Source organism: Vipera berus, assembly GCF_964194415.1.
Source record: "Vipera berus genome assembly, chromosome: 3".
In the NCBI taxonomy this organism is placed as follows: domain Eukaryota; kingdom Metazoa; phylum Chordata; class Lepidosauria; order Squamata; family Viperidae; genus Vipera; species Vipera berus.
Genome location: NC_138204.1, coordinates 1,000,848 through 1,022,074, shown reverse-complemented (window position 1 = coordinate 1,022,074; position 21,227 = coordinate 1,000,848). Strand labels below are relative to the sequence as shown.

General features: G+C 43.9%; 1 protein-coding gene and 1 long non-coding RNA gene across 6 annotated transcripts; both read right to left on the bottom strand.

The window, feature by feature from the left end:
• Positions 1-4,043: 4,043 nt before the first annotated feature.
• On the bottom strand, positions 4,044-4,908 carry LOC308665558 (kunitz-type serine protease inhibitor 1; the record flags this gene model as incomplete). The annotated part of the gene is made up of 2 exons (XM_081323619.1): positions 4,661-4,908; positions 4,044-4,213 (listed from the first exon to the last, which is right to left on the bottom strand). Exons 1-2 carry the CDS (start codon positions 4,743-4,745, stop codon positions 4,044-4,046), a joined length of 255 nt encoding a protein of 84 aa, XP_081179745.1. The 5' UTR covers positions 4,746-4,908.
• A 703-nt stretch (positions 4,909-5,611) lies between these two features.
• Positions 5,612-19,655, bottom strand: LOC308665722. Of its 5 annotated transcripts, none has more exons than XR_014025932.1 (5): positions 18,748-18,762; positions 17,296-17,713; positions 16,685-16,840; positions 15,797-16,072; positions 5,612-5,729 (listed from the first exon to the last, which is right to left on the bottom strand). It is a non-coding gene; the product is annotated as an uncharacterized lncRNA (long non-coding RNA). The 5 variants fall into 5 exon arrangements; XR_014025930.1 differs by lacking the exon at positions 5,612-5,729 and adding an exon at positions 19,641-19,655 and having other exon boundaries at positions 15,276-16,072; positions 18,748-18,994; XR_014025931.1 differs by lacking the exons at positions 5,612-5,729; positions 18,748-18,762 and adding an exon at positions 18,813-18,827 and having other exon boundaries at positions 15,276-16,072.
• Positions 19,656-21,227: the final 1,572 nt, after the last annotated feature.

The following is a 21,227-nucleotide window of genomic DNA, read 5'->3' as shown; positions in this document are numbered from 1 at the left end:
CATCACCGCCGCCGTTGAAAGCGCCCCGAAAACGGCCCGAGACGCGGCCCAGGAGCGGCCCAAGTATGTCGCCGCGGTGGCCGCCGCCGCCGTCTTCTCTGCCCAGCTGATCTGCGGGCGTCTCCTCCGATAAAGGAGCTCAGAGAGGCCATCGCTGACAGGAGTGGACCCAGGAGGCTCGGAGCAGCAAGAAGACGCCAGGATAGGTTTTAAACGGCCGCGAGCGGCTGGGGCGCTGGCTGGAGAAGCCATGCCGACGCTGTCACCGCTGCCGTTGAAAGCTCACCAAAAACGGTCCAAGGAAGGCTCGGAGACGTCGTCGCCGTTGTTGCCGCTGCTGTCTCCTCTGCCCAGCTGATCCGCGGGTGTCTCCTCTGATGAAAACCGCTCAGAGACGCCGCCGCCACCAAGAATGGTCCGGGACGGTTGAGGCAGAGAGGAGACGTCGGCATTGATTGAAAAAACAGCCGCAAACGGCTCGGGAGCGGGCCGGAGATGCCATGGCGCCCCTACGGCTGGAGATCCTTTTTTTAAATTGGTCAAAGACTTAAACATCCAGGATATATGGAGGGAATAGACAGTATACATACTATTCTAACCGACATAGTTTGTGGTCCAGGATTGACATGGTGTGGATGTCAAAGGAAATTAATTCCGAGGTCGAAGAGGTTTGTATAGAGACAAGCACCTGGGCAGACCACAACCCTATGAAATTGAGTTGGAAAGCCCCCCCCCAGAAAATACCTAGTTGGACTATACAAAGATCAATTTTAAAAGAAGACGACTTTAGGTTAAAGATGGAGAGAGTATTAGATTTCTTCTTTAAGGTAAACAAAGCTGAAGACACCTCCGTACAAAACAATTGGGATACAGCCAAGGCGATTATGAGAGGGGTAGCAATGGCATATATGGCAAAAAGGAATAAGGAGAAAAAACAACAACAGAAAAGGTTAGAAGGGGAATATAAAAGATTAGAAAAAGTACTCCAACAGGAACCACAAAAAAAGAATGTCAAACAATTAATGGATTCAATTAAACATAAACTTAATATTTTAGACAAAGAGAAATTAGCTCAACAGATGAGAGGTATAAAACAGAACTTCTCTGAAAATGCAAATAAACCGGGCCGATGGCTTGCACGTAAATTGAAAAAACAAAAGGAGAAAAGCTGGATTAGTAAACTATGTGACGATAAAGGGAGAATACACTATCAAGAAGAGGAGAAAAAGATTATAGCTCAGGAATTTTATGAGCAATTATATAAAGATGATAGTCAGGAAATTGAGGAGAAAGCGCAGGACTGTTTCCAAAAAGTCAAACTACTTAAAGTCACAGAGGAAATTAGAAATATGTTGAATGAAGGAATTAGGATGTCTGAGGTGATTACGGCTATTAATAAACAAAAAAATAATAAAGCATCGGGTCCTGATGGCCTCCCGATAGAAATTTATAAGGAACAACAAAATATTTTAGCACAACACTTATTGGAGGTGTTCAATGCGGTCTTGGAAGAAGCAAGAATTCCTAAGTCATAGTCTGAGGCAAACATAGTCCTTATCCCGAAAGATAATGCCGAACGTACATTAATTCAAAATTATAGACTTATATCTCTACTTAATTCTGACTACAAGATATTTACAACAATCATAGCAGAGCGACTAAAAAGCTTCCTAAATGATTTTATACATGTGGATCAGAACGGTTTTCTTGCTAAAAGGCAAACTAAGCATAACTTTAGGGTCATATTGGACACTTTAGAATATTACAAATCATATAGCGGACAACAGATGGCGTTGTTATTCTTAGATGCCCAGAAGGCCTTTGATAATGTTAAATGGTCATTTTTATATCAACAACTTAGATATATGGCTATGGGTGAAAAATTTACAAATATAATAAGGGCAATTTATACTAATCAGGAATCAAATGTAATTATAAACGGGGAAGCATCTAGGAAATTTCAAATACAAAAGGGAACAGGGCAAGGCTGTCCCTTATCTCCATTACTGTTTATATTGACATTAGAAGTCCTAACGAGGATAATTAGAAATAAACCGCAGATAAAAGGATTAGACATTAAAAAGGAAACTTTCAAACTTCAAGCATTTGCGGATGATCTGGTCTTTATCATGGAGGACCCAAAACATTTGGGACTGAAATTGTTGTAAGAATTAGTTAAATATGGTGAAGTCGTGGGGCTGAAAATAAATAGGTGTAAAATCAAGATGATTGTTAAAAATATGACCAATAAACAGAAAGATAATTTGGCTAGAACTATGGACGTAGAAATAGTTAAGAAAATAAAATATTTAGGAATCACTATCACGGCTAGATGCACTTCACTTAAAGAAGACAATTACGATAAAATAGTGAAACAAATAAAAGGTGATTTGGAAAGATGGGGGAACTTGAGTCTTTCACTACTGGGGAGAATTGCGGTGATTAAAATGAACGTCTTGCCCAAAATCTTGTTCCTGTTTCAAAATATTCCAATACAACTTGATTCAAAATTCTTTCGAAATCTGAATAAACTGTCATTAAATTTCATTTGGCAAGGGAAAAAACCAAAAATTAAAATGAAATATTTGCAGGATGCAAAGGAAAACGGGGGATTTGGATTGCCAGTCTGGGAAATATATTACCATACCGCAGCGTTAAATTGGATTAGAAAGTGGATAATTCTGAAGAACAAAAGATTACTAACTTTAGAAGGCCATGATTTACAATTTGGTTGGCATGCTTTTCTTTGGACTGAGAAACAAGGATTATTTCGACATTTTCAAAAACATCGGATTAGACAAGCCTTATTCAATATTTGGAACAAAATTAGAAACCAAAACTATACTAAAATACCAGTCTGGCTGTCCACCCTCGAAGCGATTGTTTATCCAAATCTGTTCAATTTGGGTAATAACATTACATACAAAGATATTATAGATAATGAGGGGGAATTGAAATCTAGAAGCGAATTAGAACTACAAGGGATAAAATGAGATTGGTGGGCCTATCTACAGATACAATCACGATTCGGGAAAGACAAGAAAGAATGGGGGATAAATATCCAAGAAACTGCTTTGGATAAAATATTATTGGGGCCAGATGTGTAAGACGCAAAGGTATTGGCAAAAGATTTGGACTTGGTGAAAAGAAATACTAGGACGCAAAGTCGAGTTTAGACCAGAATTTTTTTATTGGGTATAACAGAGGAGAAATACTCCAAAGAAGAGTTATATTTGTTGATCCATATCAGTTTCTGTCTCCGAGGTGTGTCTCCCCTGTGGATTCCCTCTGGAAAGCCACACTGGGGCTTTTGTGGGGAGGGAAAACCCTCAAGGGGGCAGAAAAAGGCACCTGAGACCAAGAAGGCAGCGAGAACAAAGCTTTATTGCAGAACAGAAGGGATGAAGCCAGGGTGGGTTTGGGGGGAGGGTCTCCAGAATAATCCAGGACAGAAGGAAAGCCTCTCAGTGAAGTTGGCTAATTAGACGCAATTCGGGGTTGTATCCCCTTTCCGGATGCTGTAAAAAGAGACATTCAGACATGAGATTTCTGCCCAGGACTGCAGGCAGTGCTTCATCCTGGCTAATCGTACAACCACAGAGACTCGAATTGAAATCTGGAGGAATGACCTGATTGGGAGAGCCAGGAAGCAATGGGGTAGCTGCCCCCCTGGAGTTATGGGGCTCCATCACTGGGGGTTTCAAGCAGAACACGCAATATAAAATAACAGAATTGGAAGGGACTTTGGAGGTCTTCTAGTCCAACCCCCTGGTTAGGCAGGGAACCCTAGTGGAACCCTGTTCCACTAATTAATTGTTCTCACTGCCAGGAAATTTCTTCCTACTTCCAGGTTGCTTCTCTCCTTGATGAGTTTCCATCTGTCGCTTCTTGTCCTGCCCTCAGGTGAATTGGAGAATGGACTCCACAGTTCAACCCTGAAAATTCCCTTCCCTTCTACTGAATCCATCATAGCCTGTTGTGAGAACCAGGATATAACATTAAGCCACCCAGTTCAATCAAGCAGTCAGCCCTCAGCTCCTTCCCTACTTACCACCACAGGTCTGGCGACATTCATCCCAGGTCTTAAAATTGTTGGCATTCCCACGGCATCCACCGTAAATAAATTTTTTACATTTGTTTGATGCCGAATCGTAGTAGAAACGAGGGATATGGGCTTTACATCTTCCAGGATCAGCAGGGAGATAACAAAACTCTGTAGGAAAAAAAGGTGTGTTTGTGTGTGTTATTTGATTAGGTAGCAGAAACGTCTCTAAGGCACTTCCCCAACATGGTGCCCTCCTAGCATGCTCAGTCTGCACATGATCAAGAGCCATCTGGGATGTTTTAATTTGGCTTCCTGGGTTGGACCAGATGGCTGAATGATGGATCCTGTTCCTTAAACTCCGGATTCTGCTGTTGCATTGAGTAAAAATAAGTCAGCCTTCCCCTGAAAATACAATTCTCTTTTTTGGGGGCCCCTCTGATTTCTGTCTCCAGCTGACACCCAACCACCATCTCAAGAACCTTACCAGAAGAGGCACCACCAAGCCAGAGGTTCTAGATTGGGGTTCTTGGTTTCCTCTCCGTGGGGGAGAACTCTGCCCTCTGATCACGTCAGCCCCTCCCAGCAAAGGGTTTCAAGATCATTCTGGAAACTCACTTGGATGGTCCTGCCCGGAGACGGGGGTCAGCTCTGCCCAGAGGGTGAGGAGTCCCAGCAGGAGAAGAAGATCTCCAGAAGACATGATGAAGCCGTCTGCCCCACACCCGGGCTGCTCGCTCTATTTATTTTCCCCACTGGGAAGTTCACATCCAGGAAGCAGGATGGAGTAATAGAGTGAGGATTTCATTTCTTTGCTCTTTCATTAGTTGGTTGAACAAGAGGTGGGGAATCCTCTGAGCTGCATTGGCTGGACGGTTGGGGAAAGGAAGGCAGGTCCCTGATGCCATTTCTAGTCTCCGCCCCTCACACACTCCAGGCCACTACCAAGGCAAGGTATGAGTCCTCCTCCTCCTCTTCCTCCTCTCTAACCCTCCCCTCCTCCTTCTCCCAAACCCCACATCCTTCTAACAGTGATGTTGTTCCCTAGATGGGTAATGAAACAATTGCAAGCTCAGAGAACCCCAAGGACGCCTCAGAAAACAGAATGGCGGGGAAAAAATATTAGATACACAAGAACCTCTTATGCATGAAGATTGCCTATGTTTTACGCATAGGTTATTACAGTTGTACACAAAATATCTCTTTTTTTATTTATTTTATTTTATTTTATTTTATTTATTTTATTTTATTTTATTTTATTTTATTTTATTTTATTTTATTTTATTTTATTTTATTTTATTTTATTTTATTTTATTTTATTTTATTTTATTTTATTTTATTTTATTTTATTTTATTATTTTATTTTATTTTATTTTATTTTATTATTTTATTTTATTTTATTTTATTTTATTATTTTAATCCCGTTTATATCCTGCCCTTCTCCAAAGACTCAGGGCGGCTTACACTCTAAGCACAAATCAATGTGCTTAGCAATAGCCTTCATTCTATGTATATGCCTGCTTATTAGGGCTTTCAGGGGGGGGGGCAAGCAGCATTATTACAAAGTCAGCTTATTGCCCCCAACAATCTGGGTCCTCATTTTACCTACCTCGGAAGGATGGAAGGCTGAGTCAACCTTGAGCCTGGTGGGACTCGAACCTGATCTAATTGCAGGCAGCTGGTGTTACTTAAGGAGGCATTAGCCCACTGCTCCACCAAGGCTCTTTTGCAAGCCATCTGTGCTTAGTTCACCAATAACGTCCTCAATGTGGAGGAGTTCATTTCTCAGCAGACCGAAAAGCGTCCATTTCCACCGTCCGCCCGTCAGTTTCCATTTAACACAGAAGAAATTAAAGGAAGAATCTCCTGTCGCAGAGTCCACTGACTGTCCTCAGTGCTGCCGGACAGAGAGGGACACCCTCGTGAGTCACACTTGTGCCCGTGCCAGGGGCACCTGACCCTCTCAGGATGTCCCTGCCAATCCCTTCAGTCACAGTACAAGTTGTGATGCCAACAGGCAAACAGGTTTGGTAACCCAGGATGCTGATCTATAAGCCAGGATCCAGGAAGGAGCAGCAGCCCCAGGGCTCACCTGTTCGAAGACAATAGGCCTCCATTGTTAGAGATGCCAGGTGTTTCCTCAGCTGTTGGCCTCACCTGACACGGAAAGGCCAGCGGTCTGTTGCGTTGAGGAAGAGTTGTCAATCTCGTCATCGGCTCTTCTCCTGCAAGGGGGTCTTCTCACTTCCTCATAGCAGGACTTAAAGGTCCCTGCGTTCCACCCAGAATCCAATGAAAACCCTCAAGGTCCAAATTTGTGATCAAACGAAGCACAGGTCCTGAGTCAAGGAAACAGAAGTCACAGAGTCGGGGTATAAGCGCAGCAGGGCAAATGAACACTTGTTTCCAAGATCACACAGTTCTTCATCTTCTTCGTCCTCCTTTCCACAACCCCCCCCAGCACTGATGATCTTGAAATGTCTGCAATAAAAGCATCAAGCATGGAGAGCATCAAGGACCCCATACTCCTCCTCCTCCTCTCCGAAAACCCAACTTCTTTCTATCACTTATGTGGTAAGGTAGTTGAGTCATGAAATGTGTGCAAGAAAACCACCAAGCTGGGGGAGCAGCAAGGTCCCACAATCTTCCTCCTCCTGCCCCTCCCCCTCAAACCCCCCTCCCTTCCAGCACTGATGAGGTTAGCTAGTTGTGTAACGAAAGGTGTGCAAGAAATCCACCGAGCTGAGAGAGCACCAAGGACTCCTCAGTTCAACCCTGGGCTACAAATATTCTCTCCCCTCTTGGCCTGATTTACTCCACGGGGCCACCCGGCCTCCATTCCCCACATTGGGACCTCAACTGAGCAGCCCTGCCAGACGAACTGCAACCTTGCAAAATCCCAGAAACTCTTATTTGACTGCTGATATTAATTGTTTGGTATGGATGAGGCTTATTGCTATGCAAGAACTTCTGAATTCGCAGACCTGGCTTGATCCAAACCCATTTCCCCGTGCAGTTGAAGTTCTGTCCTGTGAAACGTAAGGAGTTTCCGTTGGGTCTTCCGACTGCCATCAGCCCAGGGTGCCCCTTCCAGCGTCATATCATTTTGCCTTTTGGTACTGTCCATAGGGTTTTCATAGCAAAGATGCTTGAGTGGGTTGCCATTTCCTTCTCCAGTGGATCACGTTTTGTCAGAACTCTCTGCTATGACCTGTCCGTCTTGGGTGGCCCTGTACGGCATAGCTCATAGCTTCATTGAATTACGCAAGCCCCTTCGCCACGACAAGGCAGTAATCCATGAAGGGGCACTTCCTCATAGCAGGACTTAAAGGTCCCTCCATCCCACCCAGAATCCAACGAAAACCCTCAAGGTCCAAATTTGTGATCAAACGAAGCACACGTCCTGAGTCAAGGAAACAGAAGTCACAGAGTCGGGGTATAAGCACAGCAGGGGAAATGAACACTTGTTTCCAAGATCACACAGTTCTTCATCTTCTTCCTCCTGCTTTCCACAACCCCCCCAGCACTGATGATCTTGAAATGTCTGCAATATAAGCATCAAGCATGGAGAGCATCAAGGACCCCATACTCCTCCTCCTCCTCTCCGAAAACCCAACTCCTTTCTATCACTGATGTGGTAAGGTAGTCGTGTCATGAAATGTGTGCAAGAAAACCACCAAGCTGGGGGAGCAGCAAGGTCCCACAATCTTCCTCCCCCTCCCCCTTCCCCTCCCCCTCAAACCCCACTCCCTTCCAGCACTGATGAGGCTAGCTAGTTGTGTAATGAAAGGTGTGCAAGAACACCAAGGACACCACAGTCCTCCTTCCCCTCCTCTTCTTCTACTTCTCCTCCTCGTCGTCTTTCTCCTCCTCTCCTTTGTATTTTCTGTGTCATTTACTTTGATCTGAGTCTGAGTGTGCCCTTCTGGTATTGGTGGGTTAATCCTATTATGTCTCCTGTCCTAGGAATTTTGGTCGGGGGGGGGGGAGCCAGCTTTCAGAGCAGGCGGCTGTGTGAATGGGCTTCTCCATTTCACACAACCTCTCATTCAGCGTTTGTGGGGGCTGTTTGGAGCCATAGAAGGTCCTGTAGGGACAGCCGAAGTTGCGGACATCCCAGAGAACCTACATGAGCAGCGGCTCGTGTCGGAGATACGGAGAAAACCCGATGCAAGCAGACCGGGGAGAAGGAGGCCAGTAATGGCCGACAAGAAGATCTGACAGAGGGATGGAGCTAGCATCGTCTTAGCGGTACAACGGTGGAACGGAGCTGATGGAAAGTAATTCCCAAATATTTACATCTGAATATAAAAGGGTGCACTTGGGAAAGAGGCGCTGGCCTGAAGAGGGTGTCTTACTGAGAGGGAGCGAGCGGCGAGCGAAGTGACGAGAGATAAGGCGACAGGCGAGAGCGACAAGAAGAGGAAGCCAGGAAGTCAGTAGATTGTAAGTTTGTCCCGAGAGTAGGCAAACTGACAGAAAAGCAACGGGGAAAAGATAAACTTGGGTGTTTTGGAGACTGAGTTGTTATGTATTAGGCTTTTAGGAACAACTGAAGCACTTGTATAAGAGTCACCACCAGGAGGCATTGAACTGTAACTGTTTTGGCGGGAAGCAGTTTTGGCGGGAAACAGAGTTCAATCCAATTGGTTGGTTGTGTACCTGGCCAGGTACTGGCCAGGTATATAAGGAGTGCAGGTAGCCCCTATTCCTAATACAGTCACTTCCACTTAATAAAGAGCTGTTATGTTGTACTCATCGTCTCGGCGTCCTTCCTGCTCTCCAGAACCCACTACACAACATGAGTTCTTGAGAAAACCTTTGGAAGAATGAATTTTTGAGAAAACGTGTGTTAAAGACATAGATAAACATATAATTATATTGTTATATAGTTAAAGGTTTATACAAGGCTAAAGGAATTAGGCATTTGTAAAGTGTGGTATTAATTGAGCAATCTGGCTAAATATTTATTTTATTTTATTTATTTATTTTATTAAATTTCTATACCACCCTTCTCCCGAAGGAGTCAGGGCGGCGTACAGGGCAATAAAATGCCACATAGAAAAGTTAAAAAAAAAAAAATTTAATTAGCCCTAACAATAAATAGTTAAAATAAACTCAAACCCTTAGTCCAGGCCGGCCTGTTCAAACAACCAAGTCTTCAGGTCACAGCAGAAAGAGCGAAGGTCGGGAGCCATCCGGAGCTCAACAGGCAGTTGATTCCAAAGGGCTGGCACGCCCACAGAGAATGCTCTCCCCCTTGGGCCGCTAGCTGGCAAATATGACAAGCATTCCGAATCTAACTAAGATTAGTGCAGGAAAGAGGGCGGCGCCACAGGGGTTAGGGATGTCTTCAAGCCCTTCTAGCCAGAGGTCCATTGAGGACATGCTACAAAGGGAAAGGCCAAACTCCTTTAAAGATTTACAAGTCCTCTTACAAAATATGCATGAAGCAATGACCAAGAACCATGAGGAGATGAAGAAAGAGATAGGTCAAGTAAGAAATGATACTGGAAAGAATACAAGCGATTGATGGTAAATTTGAGGGGATTCAGCAACAATTAATTAATAACAAGCAAAGACTACAGGAAATGGAAGTGAGAATGGAGAAGGAGGAGAAGAAAGTAGAGGATTTAAGTGAAACATTACTTCGGGCAAACAGGGAGCTCAAAACAACAGTGATATTCCTGGAAGCGGAGAAGGCTGCTCACTACTTGCGCTTTCAAAATGTTAAAGAAAAAAAAGGCAAAGATCTGCCGGATATGATGGCAGACCTAATGGCAAAGGCGCTTGGCATAGGGAAAGATGAAATGTTGGCGGAAATTGACGAGATGTATAGGGTTCAAACTAATTATGCGGGGACACATAATTTCCCGAAGGAAGTACATGTAAGGCTGGTCAAAAAATCGATTCGGGATGAACTATTACATAGATCAAGAGAAGAGCCATTAGACTTTGGAGGACAACAGATAACAGTTCTCAAACAAATACCTAAAAGGCTGAGGGACTTGAGATGTGGTTACCAATTCTTAACATCGAAATTGATTAGATATAATGTGAATTTTAGATGGTTAACCCCAGAAGGTATTTTAGTCACATGGCAAGATAGAAGGTAAAGATTGGATTCGATAGAGAAGGCAGAAGATTTCTATAAACTCCACTTTAACAATGAAGATGAAGTAGAAGTAGAAGATGAAGATGGAAGAGATGTATGAGAAAGAGATGTAAGACGGATAACCATAGAAGGGAAAGTATTAGGAGCAGAGGACAGAGGAAATAAACCTGGAGAGACTACAGAGATATATGGGGGTAGAGATAAAGATGCGAGAGAGCCCCGGACAACGAGAAGCACAAAACCTAGATATAAGTAAAATAAAGGGAGAAGAATGTAGGATCTTGTCCCTGAATATTAATGGGTTAAACTCGCCAATGAAAAGACAGAATTTTTTTAATAAACTGATTTGTCAAAAATTAGATTTAATTGCAATTCAGGAAGTTCATATAAAGGAACAACAAAAATATCTGTTAGATCAACCAAAACTAGGAAATCTATTTGTCTCATTAGATCGACAAAAAAAGTGGTGGCATTATACGTGAATGAGAAATTGGTAGCTAAACAAATTTATAATGATAGAGAGGGTAGAATATTGATAGTCGAGGTAGAAATAAACTATAGGGAGGTGATGATTGTAGAAATATATGCCCCGAATGGAAATCAAGAACAGTTTTTTAAAGCATTACATAATAAGATATGTAGTATAGACTACGATGAGATTTGTTTGTTACGAGATTTTAATGCCATTTTAGATAACAATTTGGATTATAAGGGTAATAAGACCAGGAAAAGGAAAAGAAGAATATTACCGAGATCCTTTTTTAAATTGGTCAAAGACTTAAACATCCAGGATATATGGAGGGAATAGACAGTATACATACTATTCTAACCAACATAGTTTGTGGTCCAGGAGGATTGACATGGTGTGGATGTCAAAGGAAATTAATTCCGAGGTCGAAGAGGTGTGTATAGAGACAAGCACCTGGGCAGACCACAACCCTATGAAATTTAGTTGGAAAGGCCCCCCCAAAATACCTAGTTGGACTATACAAAGATCAATTTTAAAAGAAGACAACTTTAGGTTAAAGATGGAGAGAGAATTAGATTTCTTCTTTAAGGTAAACAAAGCTGAAGATACCTCTGTACAAAACAATTCGGATACAGCCAAGGCGATTATGAGAGGGGTAGCAATGACATATATGGCAAAAAGGAATAAGGAGAAAAAAACAACAACAGAAAAGGTTAGAATGGGAATATAAAAGATTAGAAAAAGTACTCCAACAGGAACCACAAAAAAAGAATGTCAAACAATTAATGGATTCAATTAAACATAAACTTAATATTTTTTTTTTTTACATTTATATACCGCCCTATTCCCTGAGGACTCAGGGCGGTTTACAGGAAATTAAAAAATCCACCATACAAAAGTTAAAAAAAAACCAAATTAAAAAAAATTAAATTGACCCTGTATACTTAAAACCCCAATTAAAAATTTCTCCTCAGCCTGGGCCCGAGAGCTCAAAGAGCCAGGTCTTCAGGCCCCGGCGGAATGATCGGAGGTCGGGGGCAGTCCTCAGCTCCACCGGCAGCTGGTTCCAGAGGGCAGGCGCTCCCACTGAGAAGGCCCTATCCCTGGGTGTCACCCGCCGGCAATCTCTCACCGGCGGCACCCTGAGCAGACCCTCCCTGTGGGAGCGCACTGGGCGAAGGGCGTTTGATGCCGGCAGCAGGTGTTCCCTCAAATAGCCCGGACCCAGGCCATGTAGGGCTTTATAGGTAATAACCAGCACCTTGAATTTCACCCGGAGGGCAACCGGAAGCCAATGCAGCTCGCGGAGTAGAGGTGTTACATGGGAGTATCGGGAGACCCCCATTACAACTTGCGCGGCCGCATTCTGCACCAGTTGAAGCCTACGAGTGGTCTTCAAGGGCAGCCCCATGTAGAGAGCGTTACAGTAGTCCAGACGGGAGGTAACAAGCGCATGAGTAACTGTGCGTAGGGCGTCTCGGTCCAGATAGGGACGCAACTGGCGCACCAGGCGAACCTGTGCAAAATTTTAGACAAGGAGAAATTAGCACAACAGATGAGAGGTATAAAACAGAACTTCTCTGAAAACGCAAATAAACCGGGCCGATGGCTTGCACGTGAATTGAAAAAACAAAAGGAGAAAAGCTGGATTAGTAAACTATGTGACGATAAAGGGAGAATACACTATCAAGAAGAGGAGAAAAAGATTATAGCTCAGGAATTTTATGAGCCATTATATAAAGATGATAGTCAGGAAATTGAGGAGAAAGCACAGGACTGTTTCCAAAAAGCCAAACTACTTAAAGTCACAGAGGAAATTAGAAATATGTTGAATGAAGGAATTAGGATGTCTGAGGTGATTACGGCTATTAATAAACAAAAAAAATAATAAAGCATCGGGTCCTGATGGCCTCCTGATAGAAATTTATAAGAAACAACAAAATATTTTAGCACAACACTTACTGGAGGTGTTCAATGCGGTCTTGGAAGAAGCAAGAATTCCTAAGTCATGGTCTGAGGCAAACATAGTCCTTATCCCGAAAGATAATGCCGAACGTACATTAATTCAAAATTATAGACTTATATCTCTACTTAATTCTGACTACAAGATATTTACAACAATCATAGCAGAGCGACTAAAAAGGTTCCTAAATGATTTTATACATGTGGATCAGAACGGTTTTCTTGCTAAAAGGCAAACTAAGCATAACTTTAGGGTCATATTGGACACTTTAGAATATTACAAATCATATAGCGGACAACAGATGGCGTTGTTATTCTTAGATGCCCAGAAGGCCTTTGATAATGTTAAATGGTCATTTTTATATCAACAACTTAGATATATGGCTATGGGTGAAAAATTTACAAATATAATAAGGGCAATTTATACTAATCAGGAATCAAAAGTAATTATAAACGGGGAAGCATCTAGGAAATTTCAAATACAAAAAGGAACACGGCAAGGCTGTCCCTTATCTCCATTACTGTTTATATTGACATTAGAAGTCCTAACGAGGATAATTAGAAATGAACCGCAGATAAAAGGATTAGACATTAAAAAGGAAACTGTCAAACTTCAAGCATTTGCGGATGATCTGGTCTTTATCATGGAGGACCCAAAACATTTGGGACTGAAATTGTTGTAAGAATTGGTTAAATATGGTGAAGTCGTGGGGCTGAAAATAAATAGGTGTAAAACCAAGATGATTGTTAAAAATATGACCAATAAACAGAAAGATAATTTGGCTAGAACTATGGACATAGAAATAGTTAAGAAAATAAAATATTTAGGAATCACCATCATGGCTAGATGCAATTCACTTAAAGAAGACAATTACGATAAAATAGTGAAACAAATAAAAGGTGATTTGGGAAGATGGGGGAACTTGAGTCTTTCACTACTGGGGAGAATTGCGGTGATTAAAATGAAGATAAGAGTGAGGGGTGACATGATAGCAGTGTTCCAATATCTCAGGGGCTGCCCCAAAGAAGAGGGAGTCAAGCTATTCTCCAAAGCACCTGAAAGCAGGACAAGAAGCAATGGATGGAAACTCATCAAGGAGACAAGCAACCTAGAACTAAGGAGAAACTTCCTGACAGTTAGAACAACTAACCAGTGGAACAACCTGCCTCCAGAGGTGGTGAATGCTCCAACACTGGAAGTTTTTAAGAAGAGACTGGACAGCCATTTGTCTGAAATGGTATAGGGTTTCCTGCCTGAGCAGGGGGTTGGACTAGATGACCTCCAAGGTCCCTTCCAACTTTTTATTATTATTATTATTATTATTATTATTATTATTATTATTATTATTATTATTATTATTATTATTATTATTATTATTATTATTATTATGTCTTGCCTAAAATCTTGTTCCTGTTTCAAAATATTCCAATACAACTTGATTCAGAATTCTTTCGAAATCTGAATAAACTGTCATTAAATTTCATTTGGCAAGGGAAAAAACCAAGAATTAAAATGAAATATTTGCAGGATGCAAAGAAAAACGGGGGATTTGGATTGATCTCGGAGTCCTAGTAGACAATCACCTCAATATGAGCCAGCAGTGTGCTGCAGCTGCCAAAAAAGCCAACACAGTGCTAGGCTGCATTAACAGAGGGATAGAATCAAGATCAAGTGAAGTACTAATACCACTTTACAATGCTTTGGTAAGGCCACGCCTGGAATACTGCATCCAGTTTTGGTCACCACGATGTAAAAAAGATGTTGAGACTCCAGGAAGAGTGCAGAGAAGAGCAACAAAGATGATTGGGGGACTGGAGGCTAAAACATATAAGGAACGGCTGCTGGAATTGGGTATGTGTAGTTTAACAAAGAGAAGGGTGAGGGGTGACATGATAGCAGTGTTCCAATATCTCAGGGGCTGCCCCAAAGAAGAGGGAGTCAAGCTATTCTCCAAAGCACCTGAAAGCAGGACAAGAAGCAACGGATGGAAACTCGTCAAGGAGAGAAGCAACCTAGAACCAAGGAGAAACTTCCTGACAGTGAGAACAATTAACCAGTGGAACAACCTGCCTCCAGACGTGGTGAATGCTCCAACACTGGAAGTTTTTAAGAAGAGACTGGACAGCCATTTGTCTGAAATGGTATAGGGTTTCCTGCCTGAGCAGGGGGTTGGACTAGATGACCTCCAACGTCCCTTCCAACTTTATATTATTATTATTATTATGATGATGATGATGATGATGATGACAAGAAAGAATGGGGGATAAATACCCAAGAAACTGCTTTGGATAAAATATTATTGGGACCAGATGACAAACAAATAAGGAAATTGTATAGTTTGCTTTTGGGATATAAAATGTTTGAGGAACAAGTGAAGGAAGCTATGTTGTCTTGGGCCAAAAATGTGGGGCATGGCATCGATCTTGACATATGGCTAATGCTCTGGGATAGGAGTAAAAGGATAGAACACTGGCCTCAGCCTATAAGGAAAATTTATTTAAAATGTTTTATCGATGGCATCTCCCCCCAGCACGTTTAGCTACAATGTATAAGACAATATCTCCTAGTAGTTGGAAATGCTCTGAAGAAACAGGCACATATTTTCATGTATGGTGGTCTTGTAGTAAGACGCAAAAGTATTGGCAAAAGATTTGGACTTGGTTAAAAGAAATACTAGGACGCAAAGTCGAGTTTAGACCAGTATTTTTTTTATTGGGTATAACAGAGGAGAAATACTCCAAAGAAGAGTTATATTTGTTGATCCATATCATTACAGCAGCAAGAATGTCGTTTGCCCAGAATTGGAAAAGGAGTGAAATACCGGAGGAAAGCGAGGTGATAAATAAAATTTGGGCGTGCGCAGAAATGGACAAATTAACCCTGGAAATCTCAATCAGGTTATTATAAAATCTGGAATAAGTTCTACGTTTGGTGGGAACAAAAGGAAGGTCTCCATTTGAGTTCATGGATTGGTTGATTGCTTTAAATATGGTATAATTGTCTCTAACTGATGTGTATATTATGTGTATATATACATATATGCAAATCTCAAAAATAATGTAAGACAAGAAGGTATGTCAGTCCGTTCATATCGTGTCCAATGTTTTAAACAATAAAATTTGTAAAAAAGAAAAAGAAATTTGGTCGGGGTATGTAAATTTTAAGGGTCTTTGTCTCCCTAATCCAGGGGACTTCAAACTTGGCAACTTTAAGACTTTCTGTCTCCGAGGTGTGTCTCCCCTGTGGATTCTCTCTGGAAAGCCACACTGGGGCTTTTGTGGGGAGGGAAAATCCTCAAGGGGGCAGAAAAAGGCACCTGAGACCAAGAAGGCAGCGAGAACAAAGCTTTATTGCAGAACAGAACGGATGAAGCCAGGGTGGGTTTGGGGGGAGGGTCTCCAGAATAATCCAGGACGGAAGGAAAGCCTCTCAGTGAAGTTGGCTAATTAGACCCAATTCGGGGTTGTATCCCCTTTCCGGATGCTGTAAAAAGAGACATTCAGACATGAGATTTCTGCCCAGGACTGCAGGCAGTGCTTCATCCTGGCTAATCGTACAACCACAGAGACTCGAATTGAAATCTGGAGGAATGACCTGATTGGGAGAGCCAGGAAGCAATGGGGTAGCTGCCCCCCTAGAGTTATGGGGCTCCATCACTGGGGGTTTCAAGCAGAACACGCAATATAGAATAACAGAGTTGGAAGGCACCTTGGAGGTCTTCTAGTCCAAACCCCTGGTTAGGCAGGGAACCCTACACCATTCCAGACAAGTGGCTGTCCAGTCTCTTCTTGAAAACCTCCAGTGACGGAGCACCCTCAATTTCTGGAGGCAGCTTCTGTTCCACTAATTAATTGTTCTCACTGCCAGGAAATTTCTTCCTAGTTCCAGGTTGCTTCTCTCCTTGGTGAGTTTCCATCTGTCGCTTCTTATCCTGCCCTCAGGTGCTTTGGAGAATGGACTCCACAGTTCAACCCTGAAAATTCCCTTCCCTTCTACTGAATCAATCATAGCCTGTTGTGAGAACCAGGATATAACATTAAGCCACCCAGTTCAATGAAGCAGTCAGCCCTCAGCTCCTTCCCTACTTACCAACACAGGTGTGGTGACATTCATCCCTGGTCTTAAAATTGTTGGCATTCCCACGGCATCCACCGTAAATAAATTTTTTACATTTGTTTGATGCCGAATCGTAGTAGAAACTAGGCATATAGGCGTTACATTCTCCAGGTTCAGCAGGGAGATAACAAAACTCTGCAGGAAAAGGAAAGGTGTGTTTGTGTGTGTTATTTGATTAGCTAGCAGAAATGTCTTTAAGGCACTTCCCCAACCTGGTGCCCTCCTAGTATGCTCAGTCTGCACATGGTCAAGAGCCATCTGGGATGTTTTATTTGGCTTCCTGGGTTGGACCAGATGGCTGAATGATGGATCCTGTTCCTTAAACTCCGGATTCGGCTGTTGCATTGAGTAAAGATAGGTCAGCCTTCCCCTGAAATTGCATTTCTCTTTTTTGGGGGCCTCTCCAATTTCTGTCTCGTGTTCAGCTGACACCCAACCACCATCTCAAGAACCTTCCCCAAAGCGGCACCACCAAGCCAGAGGTTCTAGACCAGAGTCTCTTGGGTTTCCTCTCCGTGGGGGAGAACTCGGCCCTCTGATCACGTCAGCCCCTCCCAGCAAAGGGTTTCAAGATCATTCTGGAAACTCACTTGGACGGTCCCGGCTGGAGACGGGGGTCAGCTCTGCCCAGAGGGTGAGGAGTCCCAGCAGGAGAAGAAGACTTCCAGAAGACATGATGAAGCCGTCTGCCCCACACCCGGGCTGCTCGCTCTATTTATTCTCCCCACTGGGAATTTCACATCCAGGAAGCAGGATGGAGTAATAGAGTGAGGATTTCATTTCTTTCCTCTTTCATTAGTTGGTTGAACAAGAGGTGTTGGATCCTCTGAGCTGCATTGGCTGGATGGTTGGGGAAAGCTAGGCAGGTCCCTGATGCCACGTCTAGTCTCCGCCCCTCACACACACACTCCAGGCCCCTATTGCCATTCCCAAATGTGAAGTTCTGTTGAGTCTAGTATTGTTCCGTCTAGTCCCAGGGTTGCAAAGTCCAAGAACGAAGGCACAAGTCTGCAAATCCCCCCCTACACACACAAGGACTGAAATCCAGGCACACTGCAAAGTCCATGCACAATAACCAAGGCAAGGTATGAGTCCTCCTCCTCCTCTTCCTCCTCTCTAACCCTCCCCTCCTCCTTCTCCCAAACCCCACATCCTTCTAACAGTGATGTTGTTCCCTAGATGGGTAATGAAACAATTGCAAGCTCAGAGAACCCCAAGGACGCCTCAGAAAACAGAATGGCGGGGAAAAAATATTAGATACACAAGAACCTCTTATGCATGAAGATTGCCTATGTTTTATGCGTAGGTTATTACAGTTGTACACAAAATATCTCTTTTTTATTTATTTATTTTATTTTATTTTATTATTTTAATCCCATTTATATCCCGCCCTTCTCCGAAAGCTCAGGGCGGCTTACAATCTAAAGCACAATGTGCTTAGCAGTAGCCTTCATTCTATATATATGCCTGCTTATTAGGGTTTTCACACACACCCCAAGCGGCGTTATTACAAAGTCAGCTTAATTGCCCCCAACAATCTGGGTCCTCATTTTACCTACCTCGAAAGGATGGAAGGCTGAGTCAACCTTGAGCCTGGTGGGACTCGAACCTGCACTAGTTGCAGGCAGCTGGTGTTACTTAAGGAGGCATTAGCCCACTGCTCCACCAAGGCTCTTTTGCAAGCCATCTGTGCTTAGTTCACCAATAACGTCCTCAATGTGGAGGAGTTCATTTCTCAGCAGACCGAAAAGCGTCCATTTCCACCGTCCGCCCGTCAATTTCCATTTGACACAGCAGAAATTAAAGGAAGAATCTCCTGTTGCAGAGTCCACTGACTGTCCTCAGTGCTGCCGGACAGAGAGGGACACCCTCGTGAGTCACACTTGTGCCCGTGCCAGGGGCACCTGACACTCTCAGGATGTCCCTGCCAATCCGTTCAGTCACAGTACAAGTTGTGATGCCAACAGGCAAACAGGTTTGGTAACCCAGGATGCTGATCTATAAGCCAGGATCCAGGAAGGAGCAGCAGCCCCAGGGCTCACCTGTTCGAAGACAATAGGCCTCCATTGTTAGAGATGCCAGGTGTTTCCTCAGCTGTTGGCCTCACCTGACACGGAAAGGCCAGCGGTCTGTTGCGTTGAGGAAGAGTTGTCAATCTCGTCATCGGCTCTTCTCCTGCAAGGGGGTCTTCTCACTTCCTCACAGCAGGACTTAAAGGTCCCTGCGTTCCACCCAGAATCCAATGAAAACCCTCAAGGTCCAAATTTGTGATCAAACGAAGCACAGGTCCTGAGTCAAGGAAACAGAAGTCACAGAGTCGGGGTATAAGCGCAGCAGGGGAAATGAACACTTGTTTCCAAGATCACACAGTTCTTCATCTTCTTCGTCCTCCTTTCCACAACCCCCCCCCAGCACTGATGATCTTGAAATGTCTGCAATAAAAGCATCAAGCATGGAGAGCATCAAGGACCCCATACTCCTCCTCCTCCTCTCCGAAAACCCAACTTCTTTCTATCACTTATGTGGTAAGGTAGTTGAGTCATGAAATGTGTGCAAGAAAACCACCAAGCTGGGGGAGCAGCAAGGTCCCACAATCTTCCTCCTCCTGCCCCTCCCCCTCAAACCCCCCTCCCTTCCAGCACTGATGAGGTTAGCTAGTTGTGTAACGAAAGGTGTGCAAGAAAACCACAGAGCTGAGAGAGCACCAAGGACTCCTCAGTTCAACCCTGGGCTACAAATATTCTCTCCCCTCTTGGCCTGATTTACTCCACGGGGCCACCCGGCCTCCATTCCCCACATTGGGACCTCGACTGAGCAGCCCTGCCAGACGAACTGCAACCTTGCAAAATCCCAGCAACCCTTATTTGACTGCTGATATTAATTGTTTGGTATGGATGAGGCTTATTGCTATGCAAGAACTTCTGAATTCGCAGACCTGGCCTGATCCAAATCCATCTCCCCGTGCAGTTGAAGTTCTGTCTTGTGAAACTCAAGGAGTTTCCGTTGGGTCTTCCGACTGCCATCAGCCCAGGGTGCCCCTCCCCCACAGCCCATCGATTAACCAACCCTGTTTAAGGAGGAGCAAGGACAGATGAAGGAACAAGGAATAAAAAAAATATCCCGAGCAGGTAGGAGAAGCTGCTGTGCACCAACCCCTCCTATCCATGGGCCAATCTTGCTGCACTGATGACGTTACCCCAAATGGGAGTGAAAGGTGAGCAATATGCAAACCAGGTTTTCATATCATCCAGGATCCACCAGGAGAGATTGAGGGTGGGGCCCCAAGGGTTTCTCCTGGGTCCTCTGCTCTTCAATGAAGCTCTGAATCCCTGGATGAAGAGAGGTAGTCTATTGATTGCATGGGGCAAATCAAATCCAAAATTACCTCATTACGAGAAGAAATGAATGGAAGATGATGAAAGAATTTAGAATTGAGGATAAATTTGCTGACAGTCAGAGCAATTAATGACTAATATTATTAATCAATGGAATGACTTGCCTCCAGAATTCAGAATAGAATACAGAAAAAGAGAGTTGGAAGGAACCTTGGAGGTCATCTAGTCCAACCGTCTGCACACGCAGGAGACAATACGCCCTTCCTGGTGTTGTGAGTGCCCCATCGCCAGAGGTTTTAAAGAAGAGGCTAGACAGCCCTTTGTCTGAAATGGTGTAGGGCTTCCCGCCTGATCCGGTGGTCGGACTAGAAGACCTCCAAGGTCCCTTCCAGCTCTGATGTTCTATCTCTTCCCAGGAGGAGGTGAGAAGCCACCAACTCTCGCTGGCTGGAAGGGCTCTTCCCCACAACTGCAAACATGGCTGCATCAGAGGAGGATCTGTGTGACCGCAGCCTTGAACGAGGTGGATTGTTCAGCGTGTTGCATGGGGATTTGGGTAAAGAGGAACGGTAAGAGCGGAGCCCGGATGCCCTCAAATCAGGAGTGACCGTTTGCCTTGGCCATGCAAGGAAGGGCTCTCTGGGCCAGACCATTTGGGAGGAGGGGGGGAATTCCCTGAGCATCTGAGCACAAACACCTGGGTGGCGCTTGCCAGCTGCTGGCAGAACGAAGGCAATACATAGGTTTCCGTTTGGAATGTAAAACAAAAGAAATAAAGGTGTTTACTCTGGTTAGATTTATATCACCAGGAATGTATAGATATATATCACTGTCTCCAGGAATTGGACTCAGCTCTCCTCTTCACAACAGCCCTGTGGGGGAGGATGGGCTGAGAAAGAAGGCTTGTCTGAGGTCAGTCCAGATAGCTCAGTGGCCCCAGCCCAGCTGTTGGCTTCAGCATTACGCCTGACTTTGTTCACACAACACCCTTGAATTGCTTTTAACAGCCTTCCTTCCTTCCTTCCTTCCTTCCTTCCTTCCTTCCTTCCTTCCTTCCTTCCTTCCTTCCTTCCTCCCTCCCTCTTTCCCTCCCTCCCTCCCTCCCTTCCTTCCTTCCTTCCTTCCTTCCTTCCTTCCTTCCTTCCTTCCTTCCTTCCTTCCTTCCTTCCTTCCTTCCTTCCTTCCTG